Here is a 27,981-nt window from a genome sequence, read left to right as displayed (position 1 = left end):
AAAAATAAGACATCATAGGAACGTGGACTTTTTGTAAAAAAAACCCAGCTTTATTTGAAATGATTTTCCTGCTCGTCATCAGCGACACACTTTCTCCACAGCCTGAGGACCAACATGTGACGCTCAAGTGTCCCAGTGTTTCACAGAGTAGCAGCAAGTTAACCATACAGTAACGCACACACACATTGTTACAAACATTATTTAAAAGCAAACCAACACGGGACATTAAAAAAATACACAAGTCACAACATTTACATCTTTTCCTATGTACTCCTGTATATACACGAGTGATCCCTGCAGAGAGTTAGTGTTTCTTCCCCTTGTCCCTTTTCTTCTTCTCCTGGTATTCAAGGATCTTTTTGTGAAATACGCCTGCGGGACAGAAGACAGGAGACAGGAGACAGAATCAGTGCACTGACTGTACCAATTATTATATCAAAGGGTTCTTAGGTTACAAGACATACTGTTTAAAACGACGCGCCAACAGCTCTGCTGTGCTCTGAAACCCATTTCTTTAAAAGGCCTTTCACTGTACAAGGGTTTTTTTTTCACTCTGCCAAGTATAACACTGAACTTCGACCTCTGCACGCTGTGACGAATGCTCGCCCGTCCAATAGGAATCCAGCTAACGTCCAGGAAACAGACAGGCATTGGAGGATTGTTTGTGTCTCAGTTCAGTCAACATGTTTATGAAACTCTCAGGAGGAAAGCAGCATCATGGAAACATGTTTCCAAGTCAATAAAATACACCAGATAGACACCTCATCACCCCCGCACCAAAGTCCATAGAGAAAATCAACGATTTCACATCAGGGAAAAGTTGATCCACTGCTTCCTCCACCACTAAGATCAAATGTGTTCTTTGCAACTTTGGGGTTTGAAATCCTTCATTTGGACTTCACCGAGTGTCATAAACGTCGCAAACAAGTCAGCAACAGACCAGATGCTCCCACGTCCAAGTGAGTTAAAAACACTGGTTTTCTCTATGGACTTTGGTGGGAGAGAGTGAGAGTTTTATCTTTATTTAAGATAATATATGTTTAAACTTTTTCATTCTTCATTCTTTTTTAGGGATTAAGGTGATAAATAAAAGCTGTTTCATATTTTTCGTTCACTAAGATATGTGTCACATCGACATGTCTACCTCAAATATGAGATTGAAAAACCTCTCAAAACCTCCCAAACCTGTGTTTGAAACGTGGAGAGCCATTCCCTGAACTTAAATGAAGTCCTGAGACCTGCCCAGTTTTTCTCCTCATCAGTTCAACAAATGTTCCGGCTTGGTTTTTGTCTGTTGTCTTATTCTTCCGTGTACCGGCTTCTATTATTTCCAAGTTTTTTAAAAATTTGAATTAGTACCATTTCAGTCAGACAAACATGTTCACGTGTATTTTTAAAACATCGCCACAGTCCTCACCTTGCTGCGGTCCAGGCTGCTGCTGCTCCACATCCTGGATAAACAGGTCGAACATCTGCGTCTGGATGAACTTCTTGACAAAGTGTCGAGTCGTCTTGGACTCGATGGCCTTGTAGAAGCTCCTCTTCTCAAACACTCCCGGCTCTTTTCCACTGTACTTCACGTACGACGCATAATGGCCGACTGTTCTCACAAAGAAATGCAGGAAGGCCTCGTACACCACTCGGTTCAGCTCCTCCACCGCTGCGGAAGAAAAAAAACAAGAAGAGAAAATGTTTGTGGTGATGGAGCCGTTTCTGCTTCTTCACTTCACTGTCTAGGATTGATTTTTACTCACTTGACGCTTTTTGTCTTTTACTCAGAGACTCAAGTATTTCCGCTTGGAGCTTCGGGGGTAGAATAGAGCTTTCATCACCCATCTGGAAAAGGAAGATTGTATTGTTTTATACACATGTTTAACTTTCATAAATGGTTTCTTGTACATTTTTAAAAAATAACTGATAACTCAAGAATTTAGAGTCAACACAACACTTACAGAATAAAGGAAAGTTTCCTCCTTATCCTCTGACAAATCGACCATTAGCATCTACGGGAAGAAGAAGAAATAGACAGATGACGAGACATGAAATCAAACAGGAACACTAAGTGAATATCATTCTGAATGGGATTTTAAACTGTTCAGTTACTTTTCATATATTAGTATCTTGTTTAAGTGAAAAAATGTCCTGTATCTGCCACAACAGTAAAATCAGTGGCCAATTTGAATGTTTTGTCTCATTTAAATATGTAGAACAGCATCTATGTCGTCAACAACTGACATTCAAATCAAAGAAGGTATGATGAGTTAAAATGTTAACCATGTTAACCATCTAATTAAAATAGGCCTACATGACAATTTAGATGCACACAATTGGTACATTTTTCCTAATTCATCCGTCTGTTTCTCTAGTGCCGTCAAGGACAGAAAAGTTAGTTAGTTTTTATTAATCCCCTTAGGGAAAGTATTCCTCTGCATTTTTGACCCATCCTAGAATTAGGAGCAGTGGGCTGCCACACTGAGTAGCGCCCAGGGAGCATTGGGGGTTGGGTACCTTACCCCAGGCCTTTTTTGGCCGGGTGGGGATTTGAATCGACAACCCTCTGGTTACAAGTTATGTTCCCTTTCCACTTGCCCACGGACTGCCCAAAAGCCGTGCAAGTTAAAATACAAACACTTGTCAACAGTTTATTGGACATAGGTAAAGGCTCGCATAGGACAGTGTATGTGTCTAGAACTGAGCTCTGCTTTATATTGACAGAGGTATGCTAGAGGTCACTAATAAGTGGTTAAGATATTCTGTTGCTTTTAAGGTGAAGCAAAGGTGAGGTGAATGTGTTTTTTAAAAAGAGGGATTTTATATATTTAAAGAATAAAAACCCCTATGTCCACTGGGCTGTAGAGGATAAAGCAGTAGAAGATGGATGAAGATGGAAGAATACAACATTTAAATTTAGAGCGTATAAACTTGGTAGAATGTTTAAATATAATATTTAGAAAAACTAAAAAAAAGAAGAAAAAAAAAAGATTACTTAATGATAACTCACATCACTCTGATCAATGACCAGGTCCAGCAGGCGTTTCTGGACTCCCAGCAGGTACGGCGTTGGCGCCATCACTACATCCATCAGGATCTCGGGGACGATGGAGATGAAGGTGTGCTGCCAGGTGAAGGGGTAAAGGAGGGCTGTGACTGCGTGGATGACTTGGGATAAGGTGCTGCACGGAGACAAAGACAGTTCACATTAGAGCTGAGGAAAAAAAAACAGGAACAGTCCAGGTTTGATGAAACCGATCGTGAACAGATGAACTCTGTTCGTGGGTACATCTCAATGGCATCTCTTTGTGTAAAATACCCCAGTTCATCTGCGATGAAGATGATGCGTCTCTCCAGGACAGCGGCGGCAAACACCACTAACACCTCCTCATCTGTCAGGCAGCCGAACAGCGTGGCAAAGTTGACGTGTTCCAGCCAGGAGTCCAGTGGGCGAGTCAGACTGATGATCTAGGGAGGGAGAGAGAGAGAGGGAGAGAGAGGGAGAGAGAGGGAGAGAGAGAGAGGGAGCGAGAGACCACTGTCACAAACAGACTCTAGGGCTGCAACTAATGATCATTTTCATACTCTCCATTAACCGAGTACTTGTTTGGTCAGAAAATGATGTTCAGTTGTAATGATTTCTGTGTCGTGCTGGTGTTGGTGCGTCCCACATGTTGGACCTCGTTGGCAGATAATTAATCAATGTTGGGACATCGGTGTAAAAAGAAATCACTCCGACTGGTCGTCAGCCGAGTGAATGATCGCCACAATTTGATGTGGGTCTGGGACTTCCACTGCTAGTGCTGGTTACCAGTACCGGTACCTTGAATTAGGTGGCTGGTCAAAGTAGAAATGTGCTGCCCACAACTGAGTGAATACTTAAAGGAGAGACAGAGAGCTGCAGCTGAAACATGACACAAGGCCTCGGTGTGAGATGCTGATGCTCCGCTCTGAGCTTCAGGTTCGGTGATGTAGGACAGGTTCAGACACAACCCGACACAGACACACCTACCTGCAGGAGCTCAGGTGTCACCCAGTTGCACTGTTTGTTTAGGTTTGTGTGAGTATTTCTTTGTGGTGGTGACGAGCTGGGGCCTCGTCCTGTCTACGGTTCCAACCCTCAGTCTAGTGGCTCAATATGTTTCTATTGTGTCAATGAACGGAGTCAAACTTCTGAAGGATCACCGTGGAGGGACACACCTCTCGACTCATCACCTAAGGCTGCCTAAAAAGTGGAGGAGTGGAGACCAGTGTGACTGCAAAAATCCTAGCGTCCTGACCCTGGCGAGAATCCTTTTCAGGCCTGGTGTTAGTAACAAATCTGAGCATTGCTCAGAAACAGTAACAGCAAACCTGTTTAGACATGGTTTTAACGTCTGTCCTAAATGATCCAAACACAAGCTCTAAATTTAGGTCTCAATGAGTCTTCAGATCTGATCTACAACCACATTTAGAGTTGGTCTGGGACACACTTGGTCACATTCTCCAACATGTGTGAACGAGAATCCGTCCTCAGGGCGCATTAAAGATCGTCTCCTCAGCTGACGTCCTCTGACCTGCTGCAGTTTCACAGTGAACTGAAATCACAGCTGTGCATTGATTCATCTGTAGCTACTGCTACAATATCATCTTAATCCAAACATTGACTTAAATTCTCCTGATTCTTGTCCGTCTCTGTCGGACTAAACGTTGTCATACTTGTGACAGGATCTTTCAGGACAGACGCTGACGCCAGGTCAGGACGGGGCTCTTTAAGGAGTTTCTGATCTGACCTCAGTGCCCGACTCCGGAATGAAGCTTTTAATCTCCACAGTGTTCCCCGGAGCTGGGAATGGGGCCTCCCGCAGCTTCTGCATGAATGGGTAGATCATAGCCCGGGAGATCTGCCGCCGCTTCTCCACCTCGTCAAATATCTGCACACATGCGGGAGAACAGAAGGTCATGACGATGCAAAAGGTCAAGAGCTGGCTGAGACTGGATATTTTACATTGTATTATGTAGATGAGAAATAGGTCTTATATTATTGTCCTTTTTACTCTACATGTGATACGTTATAAACACTATGTCTCACTGCATTGTCTCTGATAAATAAACATTAATAGATGTGAAAAACAACAAAAAATCCCCTTTAACCATTTAATTGAGCTCTGCCTAAGTGTAATAGAATATCTTCCATTTTATATTTTAATCAGTCCTTAATTATAAAAAGTAGCAGATACAGATAAAGCGGTTCAAGACAGAGAGCCGACATTGTGGATGAGACTCTGAAACTATCAACAATTATTTATCACACGATCCTGCCAACAACAGTTTTAAGTTGTTAAGTGGTAAATTCCTCCGTGGACACGTGCAGCTCAGTGTTCACCTCACCTTGGAGAAAAGGCCGAAACAAGCCAGACTGCTGATGATGCAGTACGCCTCAGGGGCGCGGGCTCCTTTCCCTCCAGGCTTCAGGGTTTAGACAAAGAAGAAGAAGAAGAAGAAGAAGCTTTTTAATGATCATAAACAGATAAACAGATAAACAGTGGAGTCGTTGGTGACCGGAAACACTGACCAGTAACCTCCTGCAGTATCCATTTCTTCTGCTGCCGTCAATCTCAGTCAGAACGAAGGAGAAGGTCTCGCTGCAAACACAAAACACAGATTTACTGAAATCAATCAACAAAAACACAAATTACTTTTGTGATTAGAGCTGAATAATGTGGGTAAATATCTAATTGTCATTTGAATGTGCAGCACATTAAAGTTTAGGTGGAGCAAAAAGATTAACTCCCATGCTACTATATTTACCACTATACTAACTAGGGCTTCTACTAACAACTATTTTCATATTCAATTAATCTGACGATTATTTCCTCATTAATCGAGTAATCCATTGTTCCACAAACCAAAATGATCCAGCTTTAGTTTTAGTTTTTTGTTATATGGAACAAAGAAACCAGAGAATATTTACATTTAAGAAGTTGAAAAATCAGAGAAACTTGTACTAATTTTCTAAGTAATCAATGAATCAAATTATTATTATACTAACTTAAAGATATGTCTTGTTTTTAACATGCATGTATTGCATTTCTTTTGTTGAACCGGCAAAGAACTAAAGAATTTTAGCCTTTGCTAACATTTGTCCATCGTGTTGTTTCAATTACCTGCTCTGCCCAATATCTGACCTTTTTGAAAAGTGCAGCAGCAAACAGATGTTGCATTAAATCATTATTTCTGCGAATGACAAAGTTCTGTTGCTTTGTTTTTTTTTATTCCTCTATGAACTTTACACTCCACAGTGATTGAGAAATCTGCTTCAGGGCTGATTTGCAGCGAGTGACAAAGGAAACACAGGCTGAAGAAGAAAAGATTCATTACTGTTGTAAACACTCGTCTTTTTCACACCCAAAAAGTCAACAGCATATGAAACTTCTGAAGCAGCGGACAAACCTGTGGTATTCTGTCAGAGGAGCCCAGTTGATGCCCTCTGGGAAACAGAACAGTGTGATCGCTTTGAGCGTCTTCTCTTCCTCCTCCTTCTGACGTCTGGCCATCCCATCCCTCTGAAAGAACACACACACACACACAGACCTCTGTTCTTCACAACATTTCTGAAAAGTTCCTTATTTCTCTCGCAGCCAACCCAACGTTCTGAGTGTTCGGATCAAATTCACTACATATTTCCACCAATATTCTGATACTTGACTTATTTTTAGGCTGGATTTTGGCAGACGAAGGCGCAGAAATACTTGTGATGCTTACAACATATTTTATTTGTTATTCTAGGTCATGTTATGCAAGCCAGGATTCAGAATGTCCACATAACAACCTCACAACAGTGTGTTTCTAAAGCCACAGTAATAGACCCTATACACAGAATGTAAATATACTCATTCAATGTGAAAATGTAAGTAAAAATGTCCAGTTTTTAACTCGTTTACACTGAAATTATCGCATTTTTATCTTTGTTTTCAATTTACAATTCATAATGTCTATACTTCCATTTTAAATCACCACCTTGAACAACTGTAAGTAATATAAGCAATGGAGATGCGAATAGTCACACCAGGGTGTAGCTGCTGCTATATATTATAGTTTCAATCTTTCACTTTCGAATCCATGTTCCTGTCACAGAGGGGGATCACATGCAGATGTGTGCACCACAGCTGGAATTAATCCTGTGGAAAAGCCATCAAACCTGTCAAACTGACCTTGGGAAACTGGTAGGTGATCTCGGGTTCATAGCTACTGTCGTCCTTGGTCTTCTTGAGGCTGACCACCACCAGATACTCAAAGAAGTACTGGCCACTGGCATAGCGTTGCTGTCGGGATGAGTTCTCTGCCGCTGCTGGGCCTTCTGGTTCTGGGGGCTCCAGTTCTTTCCCTTCTACACAGAGAGAGGTAGACGTTTAAATTGTGTTTTCGCATGCAGGGGGACCACAGAATCTAACATAGCAGATTTACAGGCAGCTTCATTAACCATGGTCTGTTTTTCCTCCTCTGTTATTGTCAGCTACGACACCTTGTATGGACAGAGGTGCGCGTATCTAAATCATGTTCAAAGCTATAGTGCATAACTTCATGTCTGTAGCCCTGATAATAATACTGTAATAAAAAGAAGAACATCGTAGTGAAGGGGGATGGGAGAGGGGAGGATAAGAGGGAGGTGAAACTGAGGAGGCAAGAAAGCAGTTGGGTGGAGCACTTAGAGCTTCATCGAGGAACTCTGAACTACGCTTGAGAACTTCGTGCAGCGATGAAGAAGAGTGCGACCAGGATGAGAGGACTTCAAACTGTAATTGAGCACAAACTGTGACTGGGAATTCCGAACCGTGGAGGGCAGCATTACACTGCCGTAAAATTATAAAAAGAAAAAAAAGACGACCGATAGTTTGGTGATTTGCTGACGTTCCCATTAGGACTAGTACCAAAATAACCAGCTCCGTTCCATTTTTTTGGCACCCTTCCCTGGGGTACCAGAGTAAAAATGGTACGGTCAGGTCAGGGTGGAGGTAGAGCGGCTTTAACCATGACAATCAGCTGAAAAACGTCACTCCCGCCCGCCGCAGTCTAATCTCATACAAAGCTTGACGTCTCCGAAGGTACAAAGGTACTATTCTCACTGAAAACACAAGTCTATACCATACTATACCAAACCGCACTATGATGAAAACCGGCCTAGAAGTTCACTATGATGTTTGTAGTGTCTTCTTAAAGGTGTAGTCTGTATCAACACAGCTGACAGTGTGTGTTTGTGTGTTTTGTGGACGGCGCTTTGTCAAACGTCTTTATTGATGGCTTCACTTTTTAAATCAATACATAGAAAATGTTCCACCTCTGTCAAGTGTAAAAACTATTACGTAATGTCTGTGTTTCCATTCTGTTTTTTAAAGCCCAAATCAGTGATAAAAACATGTTGTGATGACAAGCATTCAGGTGGAGTTCACTTCTGTAATTTGACCCGTTTGTCCTTTTTCTGCCTTTGTCACCAGTGTGAAAACAAAGAGTCTCACATCGTTTCCTGTGACTGTTCAGTTGCTGCTCAGAACAGCAGCTCCACCAGTATTCACAGTATTCACTTAACCCAATCATTCTTTTTCTCCCTGCAAAGACTCACTCTCTTTTCTGCCTCTGCGGAAGGACGACCACATGGCACTGAACCTCTTGAGGGCCCCTTGTCGTCCACCTTCATCTTCCGCTGGTGGGATTGAACCTGTTTGAGAAACAAAATCAGCAGCTGCTTATCACTGTAACTTTCACACAGTTACAAAACAAAAGTGTAAATATCCACAGTTCCTCAAAATAAATCCAACATCCTGCACAGGCACATGTTGTGTTCTGGTGGATCAGACCTCCGTTTAGGTCGGAGTGTGAGTGCTGGCACGAGTTGAGTCAGAAGAATGTTACCTGCATCGATAATCAGCAGACATTAAAGTGTGTGTGTCTCTTCTCTCTTTGTCAGAAATGTCAGACGGGCACTTTGTATTTGTTTTCCAAAACAAAACGCAGCAATGTCACTGGAAATCGTGGGGGTAGTATACAAACAATGGTCCAATCAGTCAGGAGAACGACAAAGAAGAGTTTATGTGATTTAAAAATAGCGGAAAGTTTCGAGGAGCGTCTCTGCGAGATGGTGATAACATTAGGGACAGACGGACAGAAAACAGATGAAAATGGAGCATGAATGGACCTTTAGTGAGGACCAAAGCAACAGAACGTCACCATTTGTCAGCGTTTGTAAAGAATATAAATGTAATCAAACTACCTGTTCGACAACTAAGTAGAGAAGCTACAGTTTTACTTTTTAGGTCCAAGTTTCATGACATATGACACTTTTCCATCAGCTCTACATGGTTTTGGTATCAGATCAACGTTTTCTGTTACTTCATAGTACCTCCTCAAAGTGGGTGGGGTCGTCATAGCACGGCCACTGAACTGAAATACGGCAGAACGTCACGGCTTTCAGCAGTGCTGTCGCTAAATACACCTCCTCTGTTAAATAGTGAGACATTTAGACATTTCCTATGCTTAATGTCGGAGATTAATGCATGTTTTTCAGGTTTTTTAAGTCTTTTTAACTGATCTACAGTTCGACATTGTTCGATTTGATTCTTGTGTCGGACCAATCAGTGACCGGCAGTCTGTCGACGTCACATTTTGCTTGGAACCTCACCAGAGCAGGGGCTAAACAATCACCAGCTAAAACAAGTAGAGTCAAGCTCAGCCAAGTAGCGGCAGAACTGTAATATGGAGACGCGCGTCACATGGCCCAGTTTTTCACATTTTTCAGTCTTAACTCCACAGTTGTTCCCATGTTCTCAGCCTCCATTTTCTAGCATATCTAAAGTGTAAAGATAAACACTTTCCACACACTTTAAACATGTGTTTGGACACATTTTGTCGACATCCACCGACACCGGTTGCACGTGCGGTAAAGTAACACAATCAAACACGGGGTTCTGCCATTGACAAGCTCTGACAAAAACCCTATAATTTAACCAAAATACTGATATCACGTTAATAATGCGAGCCCTTCATTCGGAGAGGATCCGATATATTATGAAAGATGGGAAGAATTTGAAAGGATTTGGAGGCTGATGAACAGAAGGCTTGGGATGCATTATACAAACAAAACTCTTATTATCTCTAAGTAGCACAGATCGGGGTGAGGGTGGTTATTATTACATGCTCATCCATCACAGATGTCTGTCTGTGTGAGAGCCACGTTACTCTCTCAAGTCAAATATCATGCCAATAATCCAGAATCGCTTATATCAGTTTCTTTTCATTCCATGGGGGTAACGATAACCATGTGGAACACACTGCATCATAGCAGGTGTGTGAGTATGTGTGTGTGTGGAAGATTCAGACATGGCAACAAAGTAAATCTAACTTATTACTAATATTTTAATACATGGCTGGGATATATATATATATATATATATATATATATATATATATATATATATATATATATATAAAAAGAGAAACATACTTGAAAGTAAAAAAGAGGAAGGGGGGTATAAAGGAGAAAATAGCCTCCAGTCTGTCTCAAGTAACTGTACTTACTGAGTTTCCCAGGGACATCAGAGATGAGGTTGCCTCTGGGCTGCTCACCTAAGCAACGCAAACAAAAGGTTTGGTGAATAAACAACTCGGGGACTGTTTACTTTTCTTTCTTTCAGGTCACATTGAAAATGAGAGCATGTGGTCAGAAAAGGCCACAGTGTTACAGGACTTTCACAATCACGATACAACCATGAGTTTCTTAAAAAGGGACATCAAGTAAGAAATGTATTGCATTAGAGGATTTAGGACACATTAAATAAATTGAAATACTTGCTTCACTGATAACGGTCTAATCTAGCCTTAAAGGAATACTTCGGCGATTTGCATTTAGCTTTGTATTACTAGACTGCACTTGGTCTGAGATGAAACTGCAACGCACAAGACCTCATCCCCAGAATGTAAACCGTGTCCGCCATCTTTGCTAACAGTTACACTAACAGGACCAAGTGTCACTGGTGGGCAAGTAACAAAGAAAAGAATGAAGATATTTCTCAACTCAGGGGAACTGACGTTGGGAAGCACAATTTTTAAAAAAATACTACCCCTATTCTAGTAATGCAAAGCTAAATGCAAATCAGTGAAGTATTCCATTAATTTTACAGCCTACAAATGTGTTATTGGTTTGTTCCGTTGCACCACCTACCAAGTAATGCTTGCAAGAAAGGTTAGCCAAACAGAGCAGGAAGGTAGGTGGGAATTGCCCGAATTTATTGAACCTAATGGCGTGCTTAGGGTACGCGTTTTTTTGCATTTCCATTAGGAACAGTACCAAAACAAGGCAATCAGAGATGGCAGACTTCACCCCATTCACGCAACAAGCCTCTGGCGGCCTCTGTTGGTCATAGTGGCAAGTGCAACTGCAGAAGCACAGACAGACAGACAGACAGATAGACAGAGCCACCAAAAACAATACTTCACTCCCATCATGTGTGGTGAAGTAATAACTGGCCCTAAATGTTACATTTCGTGGCACCCTTCCATTGAGGTACCACGTCCACTTGGGCTTGCCCTTGGGATCTTGGTCAAGAAAGTCATTTTCTTTGGTGAGTCATCATGTCGTCATTTGCGTTTCTTTTGCTTAGCGTTACTCGCTCATCGCTTGGCACGGAATCTCACGTCAACAGTGGAGAGAGAGACAGTAATTCCGACTCCACGTTTGTCCTGCGTAGGCCTGGTCTACATACATCAAGCAATGCAGGGTATGACACAGGTGGCGTCCTAACAAACATTTACCTGAATATCCAACTGTACTTCTTTCTTGGACAACATTCAAGCACTTTCAATGACCCATGTCTATCTACTTTCAAGGTCCTTGTCATTTGTTGTTTTTTTTAAACTTTCAATGTTTTCAAGGACCCGTGGGAACCCTGACAACAGCTTTAAGTCTGAGATGGAGCTAAGCCTGAAAATAAGCCTGACCAGGGCCCGGCTAATCTGGACCGTCATTCTTACTTAAAGTGGTTTTACAAACCCTTCACCAAACAACAATTTTCTGAAAAGGGCAGTAGTGAAGGCTTACCTCGGTAATCCTGCAAACATAAACAGCTCTCAGATACACAAATACCTGAACCTGCACTGCTTCAACACAGACACCAAGACTGCTCAACCGTGAACACAAAAGCAGAAACAAAAAGTCTGCTGCAGCTCAGCAGCCGATCCCCACGTGGACTCTGCTGATACCACACATACTGCAGCTCCTCCGGCAGAGGGAACGCGCTGACACTCTGCATTTGCATGGCTATATATTAAAACTTCTGGTTTCAATCCCACTGTACGTATTTGGATTTGGTAACCACAATATAGCAGAGCGGCCATCAATAACATCTCCCTGCTGTTTATCAACGACAGCACTAACAGTCGTCTGATTCATTTGTTTACCTCAGACTCCGAGGAAAGAATTTTTATATTGATGCTGCGTTCACGTCATGTGGGACAAACTGATTTCTACAGAGAGCGTATAAAGAAAACAGCTCTCGGCAAAGAATATGCTCATTACTATTCAACAGGTATTCTAAAAAGAGGTTTTGGCTTTTAAGTGGATGAGGAAATGTCCTTTGTTTAACTTTATAAAAGTTAACCTCACTTCAAGGGCTAGTCCAAGTCGTAAATACCAAGTCAAGTGTATGACAAAAGAACAGCAGGCCACAACTATAATAAAAGAAAAGCAAGATGAAAGTGACATACCTTACCCACAATTGGCCACAGCAACAGTTAGTTAACCATTTCCTGTAAAATGCTGATTTTCAAGCCCCTAGTCTATCTATATTCTTATGAAACTTATATTGCATTTTCAAATTTTAATATATGAAAATGGATATATACAAATACACATGTGTAGCTCATGAAATGTGCTTAAATGGATTTCTCTGTAAGAAGGGGACACAACACAAAACATAAAAGGTAGTCGATGATTTTTCCCAAAACATCTTCAAAGGAATAGTAGAAAACTGGACAGACCCCGCAGAAATCTATGTGAATAAATAATATTTCAACCCTGCGATCTGCTAACTATAAAGCACTTTTCAAAGCGAATCACCATTAACAGGGAAAGCTCTACTTGAGTAGATTATACAGAGCAGTTCCTGTTCAGACTTTACAAAAGCAACAGGATTTTACCAAGGGTGCTTGACGCCTGTAACCATGGTAACATGATAAGAAAAAAAACCATGTGACAATATCAGTGACTTAAATATCAAATGAAAGGCAGTCATTTAACTTAAGCTATGACAGAATTTTATCAAATGACAAAAAAGGAACACTGTTCACCAGCACAAAGAAACTGGAGCTCTGCTGAATTACTTATGTGCAACTACAATTACTACAATATGCAACATTTAGCCATTTACAAAGAGACATTTCTCTTTGTATTGTTATTGATCCTCTGTATTGGAAGCGGGTGCATTTGAGAAACCATTAAAACCAGTGGAACCTGCACTGAAAAGTGGTTCTTTGTCCTGAGAACTCCCAACATGTTAATTCTACGTTTTCTGAAAGTTCAAGAACTCAAACTCTCCTGTGCGTGACTTGTCATTATGAGTTTACCAGATCCACGTGAATGCAGCAACAGACGCAGCCAGAAACAAGCTTCTCGACAGTGACAGGAGGTAGTTAAAGTGTCCAGCTGAAGGACAAAGACATGGGTCTGTGTTCCAAAGACATCTCTTCTATTTATGGGCTTGTAAGTAACTGGCTATATTCATAATCTTACATGTAAATGGTCTGTGATGCAAAGCTGCTTTACACTGTAGGTTTGCCATTCACGCCCATATTCGTATACACTTTTTGTCACACACTGCAGGCAAAGACATCAGAAGCAAAGATGGGTCAAGTGTCTTCAGATTCAAGATGTTTACTCACCATTAATCTGTCAATTATTTTCCCGATTAATTGAGCACTCATTTGGTCCGTAAAAATGTCAGAATATGTTGATATTATTATATTATTAATATATTAATATGTAATATTAATAATAATATAATAATTATATTAATACGTAATATAATATTATTATATTACGGTATTTACCAAAAACTGGAAATTATTCTGTTTTAATGATTCCAAATGATTTCATTGACATTTGAACAAACGTTTTGAATTCACCTTAAAATAACTTATCGTATATTGTATATCTTTACTCGTGTTTAACCCGGGGATTCAACTGAATGCCTGTATTCTATTTTTGATGGATGACAAGCAGGACAGGAAGCCATTACAACATTAAAAGCATTATTTTTCAGAATAAAGGTTTTGTAATAATCATTTTGTTTCCATTCATTTGCATTTGTAATCGTTTGGGGCCATAATCGTAATTGAAACACATGCTTTGATTAATTGCACAGCCCTAGGCTAGTATTTGTTTACTCCTGGAAGTAACAATAGATTGTTTTGGTTTGCTGTAATAGGGTAAATCAAGTAAACACTCACAAACATCTGAGTGACAGACAGAGTGTAATTTAGCTTAATGTGACTGTGTCGGACATTTGTCACGCTTGGACAATAATAGTCAAATTCCTCACTCTTACACAGCACTAAATATCAAATCAAAACACTGAAATGACACTGAAAGTAGAATAGAATTTCATTAAAAAGGGATAAAGCTGAATGGAAACCAGTTGCCAGTTTTAACGTTGGCCACCACCACAGACAAACGGAAGCTTTCATGAATCACTGAAAGACAAAAGTGGGGAAACTTTGCCACCGACTACATTCTTGCTGGTTTGTGGTTTGCTGTCAAACACGACCTCACATCTATCACTCTCCCACTCACTGTACACTACAACACGGGCTCACTGAAAAAAGCTGAGTGAGCACATGCAGCACAGACACGGTGAACACACAAGTGAACGTATCCCCGATGACCTTCAGCTGCGGCACTTTGTCCTAGTTTCACCGTGGGTCCGGCTCACCTCCCTCGCCTCATGACAGCAACCAGTCCTTAAGTCCACAGAGGTTTTTCTCGTTTTTTTTTAAACCTCTATTGACAGGACGAGGCGTTTGCACTCTGTCAAAAGCAATGGCATGATGTGGGTGCAAATAGCAGTCCTGTTGAACAGCTTCACACCCTGAGGCTGCTCGACATGTTACAACACTATGCCGTCAGCTTTGAGAGCAAAGGAATGGAACAGTCTGAAAAGAAGTGCTGGAGTCCTGCTCCATTTACTGTGTTTTCCCATTGAGAAAAACATGAAACCTGTTGATTTCAAATAGAACTTTTCCAGTTCCTCGCACGACATCTTATGCTGGTGGGTCTACTGCACAGCTAGTCATGAAGAACCCTGTTAAAGTGCTATAAAACTGAGATATTTTCCACTACCAGGTGAGCTCCTGCAAGGTTTTAAAGCACTTAAAGCACACTGTATAACTCAATCAAATACTAGTCCAATGAATATTTGAGGATATGTCGGATAATCCTGAGAGGTTGACATTTGCTCTGAGAGAGAGAGAGAAACTTAAAGAAACTATTAACTATTAATTGTGGTTTTCTTGAAGACAGAAAACAACAACAACACAATATATATGCCGGACTTGTGTTATATTGCTATAAGAGTAAGGCAAATTTCAATTATTATTGAATTATTGATTGATATACTTAATTGGAACTAAGTTGAACTAAGGGTTCAAGTTAGGGAACGCGCTTGTTTTACATAATCACAATATTGAATACATGACCAAAGTGTTCTATGTTATTCGAGTTACTCCAACTGTGGAGATATTTCAGTGTGAAGCAGATTATTGAATCATATCAATAGTCTCAAGGTGTATTCAAGTAATTCATCAACGCAATGTTTAGTTTGAGTCGTTGTACCACATTCATCCATTTAAATTATTGTCACGTACTTGATGCAAGAGAATACAACTTTTATGATGTAATCAAAAATAATTGATGGAATTATAATAATTTGATAGAATCCCAAGTATAAAGGGAAAATGTTACACAAAATAACTGTTGTACATAAGTGGAACAAAAATGATGTGGTTGTTGTTGTTTATCGGACAACACAATCTAATGGCGACTAATGAAGACGTGGTGGGAAATCTCTAACCCGGATATAAGACACAAACACCGCACGTTCCGCACAGGTAAGCGACTCTGAGGTTGAAAATTAACGTAACTTTTTTAAACGCAGACTTAAGTAACGTAACTTTTTTTATCCACAGACAAATTCACATTTACGGACTGTCTCAAGTTAAAGTTAAAGTACGAGCGGTTGAGTCAGGTGATAGTAGCGGCGGAGCGTGAGGTGTCCTCCTCCTGTACTCACTCCATCTGTTCTTCTTCGCTACTCCTTTTCTCCTCCTCGTCACCGCCTCGCTCATGGCTGCTCAGCTCCACACACACACGCCGCGGACGTTCAGTGACACAGCAGCGGCTCTCCATCGTCTCCTCTCCCGTACGGACATGTCATCGTGGCTCGCGCTCACTCTCTCCGCGCCTCCGCGTGCTGCTGCTGCTGCTCCGCGAGCCGAAAAAAAACAAAAGCGCTGTCCTCCCGTGGTGCGTTCAAGTCACGTGGGCAAAAAAAGAAAAGAAAAGAAAAACTATACCCAAAGCCTGACTCACAAGTTAGGACTTAATAAACAATTAGACAACCAAGAGAAAGAGCACGAAAAACTCCCATAACAACAATGCACTACAGATTATCTAGAAGAAAAAAGTAGTTTTAACGGAACAACGTAAAATGCTTTTATGTTTATCCATTATCCTGTCAGACCCTGAAGCAACCAGCAGCAGGCACCAAGCCAGACTCCTGCCTAGAATAGATATTACCTTCCAAGGAACCTGTTCAACGTCAGAGAGCTGACTCACACCTCTTTTGCAAGTCTGTTAAAGGGATAGTCCAGGTTGTCTTTTTTGTTTTTTGTTTTTATAGCGTGGTTATTTTATGAGACTTCATGAGACGTTTGGTTTTATTTATTTTACATATTTTAATTTTGAATAGAATTTATTGTTTTTTATTGTATGCTGCTAATTCTTATTGTATTTTATGATTCTAATTTATTTTAGGCAAGTTTTATCTAATTTTGAACCTTTTATTATTATGCCTTTTATTTATTCTGTACAGCACTTTGGTCCATTGTGGTTTGTTTAAAGTGCTTAACAAATAAAGTTGGATTGGATTGGATTGGATTTTACTGGAACATTCTAAACTGCTTAACGAAGCGAAATGTCCAAAAACACCAACTTTCTCATGGACACCTAGAGTAGTGCCCACTTTCAATTCTCCAAAAATCAAATTGGAAACTCCAATATTATGGATGCTGTCTCCGTTTAGCTTTTTCCTCCCGAGGCGCTCAAAGCCTAATTTACCTTATGTCCGAAAACTGAGATTTTGTGTGAACGTCTCTAATCATGTCCACTTTTCCTCTATAATGAGCACCTATGGAGAGGAAAAAAGCTTAACGTCCATAGTATTGGGGTTTCCATTTTGGTGTCCATGAGACATTTGGTAATGACTGATCGCATGTTTTTGGACATTAAGCTACGTTAAGTGTTTAAGAATGTGACTGACTGCTGTGCTGGAGAACCAGCCTAAAACACTTTTACTGAAAACATGGCTGCCAAATTGGTGCTCACGCAGCACAGATCCGTGTGAGCACTCGGGGTTCAACGATCATCACAGTGGAAGACAATCTAATTGACACAAAACTCAGTAAATGAGGCAGCAGTAAACCAGCAACTCCACCAGTGTCCTTGTAAGCTAAACATGCAGATATTCTATATGTAAAATCTGCAGTTTACAAGCTTCAGTTTTGAGTGTGGAAAAGGCTGCCTGACAATGTCAGACACTGGAGCTGTTTTTATGTTTAGGTTCAAAAGAACACCTCCCAGAGGTTAGCAGAGTGAAATCCTGGATTATATCAATGAGAGAATGTGCAGTAAAGTGTGACATAGGGAATGGTAACATCCCATTAGATCCCATTAGAACACCGCAAGGTAGCATGTTCACTTCAGCATCACAACATACCTGTCTTCATCTGCTCCCGAGTCCCTTGTCGCTGAGAAGCACCACCACCATCATCATCTGATGAAGGCTCTGGTGATAAAATCCGAAAAAGCAAAAGAAAAATCTGAACGTCAACAAACTGACTTGTCATGTTTTTACGTGAAAATGTCTGTAATTGTTTCAGCAGAGTAAAAAAACAATTGTTTACCCTTCCTTGACGTCTCCCGGACTGAAGAAAACGACAGCAGCCCTCTCCGCTGAGTAAACTCACCCTCGTCATTGCTGTTGTGTCTTTCTGCAGAAAAGTATGTGACATAATGAAAGAGTGCTCAGTAAGAAGTGTCATTTCCCATCGAAGTTAAATCAGGTCATGACCCTGAATGTGTGCGACTTGATCCACCGTCTTACTTTTGATGCGGAGAGATGAGAAGCCGAAACTTCTCCGTCTGTTTGGAGACAGCGGCTGCTCCACATTCTGAGAGAGAAAAAAGGAATAAGCACTTAAAAAAGTTGCCAGAAACAACGTTCATGTTCTCAGCCGTTCCTGTTTGGTCACTGTCATTAAGTGTGATTAGACGCTTGTCAGAACACAGGTACTACTTCTCTACGTCATAATGGATGTTTATGTACAAAAAATACAACAGACAACCTACAAGCATTTCCTTTGTGCTTTAGAAATGAGTCATCACTTTTTCAGTGACAAGGAACACAAACCCCGCCGGTTATCAAACTCATGTGGTGTCTTTTCTCAATCAACATTCCACCAACTGTGCAATCAACATTTGAAACTAAAATGTGTCTTCTCTTCAACACAACTAGTCAAATCTTCTTCTTGAAGCCACAAAAAAAGCGGCCCCAAGCGAAATTGTCCAATCTTTTGCTTCAGATCTTTGTGTATTATGTTGAAAATCCATCCATTTTCTACCACTTTATCCTTATAGCGAGGGGTGCTGTGCCAATCTCAGCTGACATAGGGCGAGAACACACGGGGAGAACATGCAAACATTTGTTTCTGAGACGCCAATAACCAAGGTCAGTTGCCGACAGCTAACTATAGAAGAGCATTCTGTGAGAATCTCTTTTCTTCAAGGAAGCCCTGTTAGTAGCGCCTCTACACTTCCTTTCTTTTACCAAACCAACGCACCTTGACTGACAAACCAAGTGTTTGTGGTCGCCTGCCATGTGTCGTCATCACTACAAGGTAAGCACCTTTATTTATTTTATCAACTGGATTCATACATATCTCATTTTTATGTCTTTATTTCCTTGTCTAGAACAGTTACCATGGTTAGGATTTATCCTAAAACATATACACAGTACTTACACCACAGTATATAATTATCACTATATTAATCTTAGGGACCCAAAGGTCAACTCTAGTTTGCTAAATGAATAAGTTACCACAGGGGAATTACTCGCCAGTATCATGTCAGCAAAAGAATAAACCTGTGTTTGAATGTATTAAGTCAACACGCTGAGTTTGTTTCAGCGACACAGTCTGCAATACACAGAAACTGAAATAAACAGTTTTCAGGAAGTAACTGAAAAATCCTGTAGAATCCAGAGCTGTGGTCACCTGTGGAGGTTGTACAATGACATACGACATTAACTGCAGTTTCATATTAGGTCAGTTACACAGAAATAAACTGTCGAAATATTGTGGCCACACATTACGAGTATATATTTTGACACCTTCCGACACCACAGTCATCATTAGTGCGCTGTGTACTTGTAACTCTAACCACAGGAAATAAAAGTGAAAAAAACGATTGCGATCAAAATTCTCTTTTCCTCAGGAAACACCAGCTTGTCACACTTGAACACTTCACTTTGCTGCCGTTTGCTTCTGCTGTACATGCAACTGTGACGGTGGTGACGCTGGACCATAATCTTCCGAGCCTGTCTGTCTGTCAGCATGAAAGTGTCTGCACAATCACAGCACAGAGGAAAACACAAAGAGGAGCATGACACACACACACACACACACACACACACACTCACTCACCACCTGCGCTCGCTGTGACGCCTTGTCCATCTCTCTCCACCAAAGAGCTGAAAGAAAGGATTTATCCACCGGAGCCACAGTTAATGATCCGACTTGGTTCTATGTCATCACTGAACAGACACTGAAAACGAGAAAAACACACTCTTTTCCAGCCTCGCTGAGTGTGTGAGTGATGCAACAGCAAGTGCACATGCATAAGGAAGCACTTGTTGAAGAAAGCAGTTGATGAACTTCAGTCACAGATTTCCCCTTTCAATGTGAAACCACAGCGCAGTGACGCAGAGTATGGGTGTAGATGTCCGTCTCTGTGTGTGTGTGTGTGTGTGTGTGTGTATTGTACACTAAAACCTGTTAATCCACCTTTGAAACCAGTTAATCTGTATTCCACCTGGACTTGGATAATTATTAATGATGATAGCAACACTGTATACTCACTCACCAGATGGTGGTGTGTGTGTTGGACTAGGGACGGGCAATAAAACAAACCACAAAGTCGCCCGCCAAGTTGGCAGATTCAAACCCTGACCTTTGAACTGATCGGTCATCTTCATTAATGTCAGCCACACACATGCTTTTACTGTTAAGACACGTCAAAATGTCTGCAAAGAGCGCCTCTGCAGGAAGTTGTGGAATTACCCGTCCATCGCAGAATCTGCATGCGTTTTTCTTCATTTCGGAATAAAACGGAATAAAATAACCGCTTGGCCCTCAGCACTGCCCTCTAGGGGAAGTATTGTGTAAATGGCCTGTATTTGTGTAGCACCTTTCTAGCCTTGGTGAGCACTCAAAGCTGCTTTACACTACAGATTTAACATTCACGCATTCTCTCGTCTTTCATGCTCATTCACACGCTGCCGGCACGTCGTGGGGTTTAGTGTCTTGCCCAAGGACACACCGGCATGTAAACTATTGGAGCCAGGAATCAAACCCACAACCTTGGAGTTGAAAGACGACTCGCTCTACCACTGTTACTGTGTGAGAGCCTCTTAATCTCTTAATCTCCATTAAGATTGACAGAGACAAACGGAACCGCTCGTCCGTACTCTGCGTTCAGTTTGTCTGTCATTGTGCGAAATGGAGAAATGAATACCTCCAGAAATCAGTTTTTATTTAACCTTTTTATTTTTACCAGGTTACAGTTCTCATTGTCAATGACGACCTGGGTCAGAGGCAGCAAGTACACACATAAAACACGTCCATAAAACAGGAAAAACAGTAAATCAGACAGGGATCAGTGTTCAGGGCTGGTACAGCAGGAGGAAGAAGTCACAGGTAACAGTTTGTAACAGGTCCTGTGAAGGAGGAAGTCGCAATGAGATAAATATAAGTTCTAGCTTCTGTTGCAAGTGGTTCCAATCAATTCCAAGCTGCACAGGAACAGCCGACGTTACTGTTATGGATCAATGAAGAGTCTGAATGTGGACATTTAAGAATCAGGGAACGTTCCAGAATTTGCGGAATTACATCCATCACAGAATCCACTTGTGTTTCTGTGTTTTGTAAATAAAATAACTTCTTCAGTGGTCGCCATATTTATTGATGCCTGCAACTTGGTCCTCAGCACTGCTCTCTAGAGGAAGCATTGTGTAACGATCATACAACACACGTTTATAAAGACGGGGGAGGAGTTTGATTAGACTGACTGGACAAGAAGGTGATGACAGCATGTTGCAGTGACTGAGGACTGAGAACAAACAATGACAAAAATCTAAATGCAGAAACACATCATGCATAACTTCAATGATTTACACTAAACTGTGAAGGTTTAGTGTAAATTAACTTGATGCACTGGCAGTTTAAGGTTTGAGTTACACTTTAAAAATGGCTCTGACCATGTTGCTGTTATTCCTCTTTGATGCCTTGTCATGATGTTGTATCAATAAGGGTTGTTAATACAAAAAAATCCTCCTTACACAATATTATGATGGGCAGCATGTTTTGGTCTAATAGTGTTGAACACTGGCGCCCTCTAGTGGATGAATGTACTGACTGAATGACATGTTGAGTAGCGTTTTGGATTTACTGAACCAGCAGAAGAAGCACACTGACAAAATTGTCATGGAAATCAAACAATTTAACCCTTGGATGCACAACCTACCCTTACCTACACTCTTCCACGAGTGGGGTAAAAAATGACCCCAATTAAAATCAATGTGTTTTTGCAATAAACTGGGTTGTTATTCTTCAAAATCAAGTATTGGATTTTCATGAATGAAATACATGTGAGGTAAAACCTAACATGTGTGAACATACTGTATATGAACATCTACTGTATTTCTATTTCAATATGGGTATTTCATTGTGTTTTAAAGGTAGCCTACAGTATGTCTTTTATATATCCCGATATGTGATAATAATACATCATTATATATAAATATATATATATATACACACACACACACACATATATATGTATATACATACATATATCACTACATAGGTATGGGCACATGTACTGCATGTCATTTATTTTGTATGGGTAATTTGCTGTAATGCATTATCGTCTCTTATCAAACTCAAAGTGCCTTACAAAACATACAAATGTTAATATAAACAACCAGTTAGATAAACAATTAATCCAGTGACATGAATGTTTCTTTATGTCTCTCATCATATCGCTTCAGATGGGTGTGTCCCTGCATGTCACTCATCTTGTCCTGTCCACATGTGATAATGGACACGGCGGTGGATCAGGGACGTCACTCAGAGCCATGCAGTCTGGATGGGACGCGTCGCAGAAATGGGTCACAGACAAGAAACTAATCGTCTTCATAGTCCTTGTCTGACAAGGCTCCATCCATGTATCTTGGTCTCCAAAAACACAACAGTGAGGAACATCGCAGATAAATCTGTTACATAATCCACGCTGGAGCTCAAACGTCAACGTCCTAATCAGACAGAAAATGCAGCTCCAGTCTGACGTTCCTATCAGCCTGTAGTCTGTTCTTCAAACCTGTTGGCCAGTCTGTGGTTCTGTGGATCTTCTCCTGGTCCTCAGTGAGGGGTCAGGGGTTGAGACCCTCTGTGGTCATGTGGTCATCTTGGGTCTTTAACCCTTAGAACACAGAGAATTTTGGCTGCTTTTTTCCTCATTGCTATGTTACGTATATATACAGATGTATGTGCAATATGAGTGTTTGCTACACTTTTTTTCAGGTAATTATATCCATTTTTATCCATTTTCACAAACTATGTAAACACACCTGAGCAATAAAGTACTTGAAACTGGATTGAATTTGTAAAATGTCTAATTATGTCACAGTTCAAAGTTTGCTTGACTGGTTTTTATGAACAAAAATTAAAGTACAGCAGTCTTGTTTTGTGACTTCTGCACAATTATCACTACTTATACTTATTACTAGCTTCCCAAGTTTTTAAAAAAAGTGATATAAAATAACTTTGACGCAACAACAACAACAAGCATTTTGTCAAGCCTAAAGATGGCATCTATAAGCACACATCACATGATCATATAAGGAGTTGTGTATTATTCATACAGCAATTTACCACCGGTGCACCTGCGGCACTGATATGTGCCACGTGAGCACCAAGGACTCAAACTCAAACTCAAACTACCAGTACAAGTTATGTACCAACTAGAAAGACCATAGCGGTCATACAGGTTCATACAATATTTGCACATCATTTCAATAAACAAATGATTGGGAGTCAGTATCAAAAAATAGATGTGTTGTTATGTTTCACCCTCTATAATGCATACGCTCAAATTGACACACAACCACAACTTCTAGTTTTGTTGCGTTCTGTCATTTTTATAATATAACATTGTTCATATAAATACACACATTTAGGACAAGTCAGAGTTTCCCATGGTTTCTTATGTTAAATTTCAACAGTTTCAACCGACTTTTGTCAGGATTTGTACCACAAAGCTTGGATTCAGGATGCACGAGATTGAGTCACATAGGTGAAATCAAAATAGGAGGCTTTATTGCTCTCTCAAAAACATTAACAAAAAAGAATGCTGAAGGCAAGAGAAAAGGCGATAAACAAACCTATAATGTCGAAACGAAAACTGGATCAACTTGGATCGAAACTCTTAACATGAAAACAAAACTATATCCACTTGATTCTACACTCTTATCATGAACAAGAGGGGAATGAGTGACTTAAGAAGGGGAAAGGGGACCAGGTGCAAACACTCAAGGTAATCAGACCCACAGGAAACCCTAAACCCTCACCAAAATAAAACAGGAAATGACAAAAACGTGACTCCCAAAACAAACATGACTAACATTTCTGTATTTCTGTAACAGACTGTTTTCTCATCTCTCTGAAATGTCGTAATGTCGTTGAGGTTGGCGGACTTCTACTGTTCTTGTTTTACGCTTATAATAAAAGTGTGAGTGGGAAGCGGTGGCTACCTGACGCGGCTAACTCACGTCTCGTTCTGATTATTGATGCTCTGTTATTCATTTTATGAATAGTTAAGGCGACATTACCGATGCATATGTGTGCATCTGGTGCTGGCTCGGCCCGTCTGTCAAATTTTAAAAGTCGATGTGGACCCTGAGCCAAAACGTTTGCGCACCCCTGGTCCAGGTGGATCCTGGAAGCTGATTGGTCCTGCACAGGTTACCAGTTTAAGAGGCCTGATCATCCCGGTTGCAGTGGACTTCCTTGAACCACTCACAGCCAGACTGCCAGCAGACATTTCTGTGCTTGGTTTTTAATAAACATTTAAAATCGTTGCTGGTGGTTTCTTGAGAGTTGGGAAGAGGAAGTCTCATTATTCATGTTGCGATCAGGTTTTCCCCTAGACCTGGTTGTAACACTCCCCTTGGTAGTTCTAGTGTCCTTGTGGACCTCCTGCAGCTGCGATTGGACCAGATGTTGACAGGACAGCCCCTCCGGACTCTAATCCCCAACCCTCACACAGATTTTGAGCCATTGTGTCATCATTTGTTTTCCAGAGATGTCAAACAGACAGACAGACAGATAGACAGACAGACAGACAGAGGCAATGAAGGCAGCAGAGAAAAGGTCAAAAGTCTCAAAGTGACGAAAGGAAATGTTCACATTGTGTGTGTGTGTCTGTTTTTTTTAGATGATCCACTTTCTGCTACATTCTCACTATAATCGTTTATCTCTGTACCCAATGACACTAATCACAATCAACTGTACTCTGTGTTGTTTTATCAGCCTTTTATCAGCTCACTAAACAAAGTGACCAAAGGAGACAAAGAACAGTTTGATGAAAGGAAGTTTGTTGAAGTCACTTGATGACACACACACATTTAGAGAAGAGTGTAGAAGGTAATGATGCTACAGTAAGAACCACAAGCTGACACACAACCAAGTTATGTTGCTTTTAATCGTTGTTGTCATTGTCAATAACAGTGTGTAACACTGACGTGTTTTAGTGTCGAAATGAAAATGAAATGAAACATAAAAAAGATGCTCAAACGTCACGACGAATACGGGAACTGACGCAAAAGATGGCGTTGTAACAATCTTTGACCAAATATTTGATAAAAGTAAACTAACAAAATTACAGAGGTGTGAGGGAAAACCAAGGAGCGGTGATTAAAATGATATCATGATACTGAAATACCAACATTTGTGCTGGTATTTTACATCATTTCAAAATAAAATATATGAATATATAAATGTTTTCTTGTATTTTCTCTTTTCTTTTTATCCTCGTCTTTTTCTCTTGCATTTTCCTCCATTTTCTTGATCAATTTCTTCCTTTTCTTTTGCATTTTCTTCCGTTTCTCTTGATTCAATACAAGTGATCAGGTGGTGGCACGAAGAAAGGAGAATTTCTTTGCTGAGATAACGTTCTTTTTTGCATATGACACTAAAGCTTTTGAATCCTTGAATAAAGGATTTATGATTTCAAAACGTATGTATAAATATCAGAAATCAGTAGTGAACCTCAGCTCTCACCCCAAATGAAAAACAAACAAACTAAATAACCTCAGAACACAAAAATCTCAAGCATGATAAAGGCACCACAAGCACAACATGGTCATCAAAAAACAAACAAACCCCACAATCAGCTGTGTCAGAAGCTGAGCTTTTATAGCTTCAGACTCACATGATGTGATTGGTGGAGCTGGATCACCACTCAGGTGTCCCAGGTGAGAAACAGGTGGTCGAAGATCAGCCAATCAGCCGACGGGGACGACACATCCTGGTTTAGAACAGGGATTCTCAATCCTGGTTCCTGGGGACTCACTCCGCTGCATGTTTTGGAAGTTGCCCTGCTCCAACACACCTGGTTTTAAATGGTGACCTCATCAGTGAGCTCTGCAGAAGCCTGATAATGAGCCATTGATTTGAATCAGGTGTGTTAGAGTAAGGAACCTAATAAAACCTGCAGAGCAGTGTGGATCATCAGGACCAGGAGTGAGGAGACAGTGTGGGTCATCAGGACCAGGACCAGCAGTGAGGAGACAGTGTGGGTCATCAGGACCAGTGTGGGTCATCAGGGCCAGGAGTCAGGACCAGGAGTGAGGAGACAGTGTGGGTCATCAGGACCAGCAGTGAGGAGACAGTGTGGGTCATCAGGGCCAGGAGTGAGGAGACAGTGTGGGTCATGAGGAGACAGTGTGGGTCATCCAGGACCAGGACCAGCAGTGAGGAGACAGTGTGGGTCATCAGGACCAGGAGTGGTCATCAGACATCAGGAGTGAGGAGACAGTGTGGGTCATCCAGGTCATCAGGACCAGGAGTGAGGAGACAGTGGTGGGAGACAGTGTGGGTCATCAGGGCCAGGAGTGAGGAGACAGTGTGGGTCATCAGGAGGAGAGACAGTGTGGGTCATCAGGAGTGAGGAGACAGTGGGTCATCAGGACCAGGAGTGAGGAGACAGTGTGGTCATCAGGAGTGAGGAGACAGTGTGGGTCAGGAGGAGGAGACAGTGTGGGTCATGAGGAGACAGTGTGGGTCATCAGGAGTGAGGAGAGACAGGAGTGTGGGTCATCAGGAGTGAGGAGACAGTGTGGGTCATCAGGACCAGTGAGACTGTGTGGGTCATCAGGGCCAGGAGTGAGGAGACAGTGTGGGTCATCAGGAGTGAGGAGACAGTGTGGGTCATCAGGACCAGGACCAGGAGTGAGGAGACAGTGAAGGATTTCTGTGTCGCAGGCTGTCACGTGACCTCTGCTATTATTTGTGCTTATTTTGCGTCATGACGGCTTTCCTCATCTCCTTTGTTGACCTGAGTTTCAGCTCATACAGTGTGTGTTGTGTTGTGTTGTTGCTTCAGAGTCCTGCAGGCCTGTTGTTTGTTGTGTTTGCAGCTGCTCATGGGCTGCAGATGCGACACTGCTGATACAGCAGCAGCAGCAGCAGAGGGAGCGTGCAGACCCCTCAGCAGCCTTGACACAGACAGAGATACTGTAGGACTCGGCCTGCAGGTCGACCTGCGTGCAGGCCGTGGAATTTAAAGGTTATGCAGTGTTTTGTCACCTTTCAAGTGCACGCACTGCACTCTGTGCAGCTTGTGGTGCGTCACAATACGATCACTCATCATCACTGTGTACTTTACTTTGTTATTTACAGTATATTTCGTGCAACTTTTACTTTTACTCCACTACATTTCCTCTAACTATCTTTGTTACTCGTGACTACCAAATAAAATCAGAAGAATAAGAGTTGGTATTATGGTCTGTATTTATATAGAGCTTTTCTAGTCTTGATGAGCCTGAACTGTTTTGCCATTCACATGCTGCAACATGGGAATAAGTGTCTTGCTCATGGACACGTATAGACTAGCAGAGCCAGGAATTGAACCCACAACTTTCCAACTCACCCTACCACTGAGCCATCATGGCTCCTCCATCCTTTTTTAAAAAAAAATACTTTTACTTCACAAGCTTAAGTACATTTTATATCAGAAAATAACTTTCAATATTATATATATTAAGTGCAGTCAGTGTCATATACTTTAAAGACTTTTACTTAAGTAATATCGTAAAAGTGACATCAACGTCTAACAAAAGTCATTTCCTGGTTAAG

The 27,981-nt window shown here is 41.2% G+C and overlaps 1 protein-coding gene across 3 annotated transcripts; it reads right to left on the bottom strand.

Moving 5' to 3' along the window:
- Window positions 1-28: 28 nt before the first annotated feature.
- LOC122777368 (DENN domain-containing protein 2D-like) lies at window positions 29-20,304 on the bottom strand. 3 transcript variants are annotated; one of them, XM_044038557.1, is made up of 17 exons: window positions 19,993-20,304; window positions 18,396-18,462; window positions 18,196-18,282; window positions 18,009-18,077; window positions 10,543-10,590; window positions 8,591-8,686; window positions 7,185-7,360; window positions 6,424-6,536; window positions 5,546-5,615; window positions 5,362-5,439; window positions 4,764-4,904; window positions 3,311-3,459; window positions 3,002-3,173; window positions 1,953-2,003; window positions 1,755-1,836; window positions 1,418-1,660; window positions 29-372 (listed from the first exon to the last, which is right to left on the bottom strand). In XM_044038557.1, the coding sequence occupies exons 1-17, from the start codon at window positions 20,020-20,022 to the stop codon at window positions 305-307; spliced, it is 1,740 nt and encodes a 579-aa protein (XP_043894492.1). In that variant the 5' UTR covers window positions 20,023-20,304; the 3' UTR covers window positions 29-304. The 3 variants fall into 3 exon arrangements, with proteins under 3 accessions (XP_043894492.1, XP_043894493.1, XP_043894494.1); XM_044038558.1 differs by having other exon boundaries at window positions 19,996-20,304; XM_044038559.1 differs by lacking the exons at window positions 18,009-18,077; window positions 18,196-18,282; window positions 18,396-18,462; window positions 19,993-20,304 and adding an exon at window positions 16,305-16,841.
- Between the last annotated feature and the right edge of the window lie 7,677 nt (window positions 20,305-27,981).

This window comes from Solea senegalensis, linkage group LG11, assembly GCF_019176455.1.
Source record: "Solea senegalensis isolate Sse05_10M linkage group LG11, IFAPA_SoseM_1, whole genome shotgun sequence".
In the NCBI taxonomy this organism is placed as follows: Eukaryota; Metazoa; Chordata; class Actinopteri; order Pleuronectiformes; family Soleidae; genus Solea; species Solea senegalensis.
The sequence above is the reverse complement of the archived record's forward strand: the minus strand, read 5'-3'. Positions and strand labels throughout refer to the sequence as shown.

What these genes read in the sequence shown, in the direction of transcription:
- LOC122777368 (XM_044038557.1), bottom strand. Translation starts at nt 20,022, where the DNA reads ATGGACAAGGCGTCACAGCGAGCGCAGGTG. An exon ending in TCGGGAGCAGATGAAGACAG is followed by an intron (nt 10,591 to 18,008) that starts GTATGTTGTGAT and finishes TGCGTTGCTTAG; the next exon opens with GTGAGCAGCCCAGAGGCAAC. An exon ending in TTCCGGAGTCGGGCACTGAG is followed by an intron (nt 3,460 to 4,763) that starts GTCAGATCAGAA and finishes CTCCCTCCCTAG; the next exon opens with ATCATCAGTCTGACTCGCCC.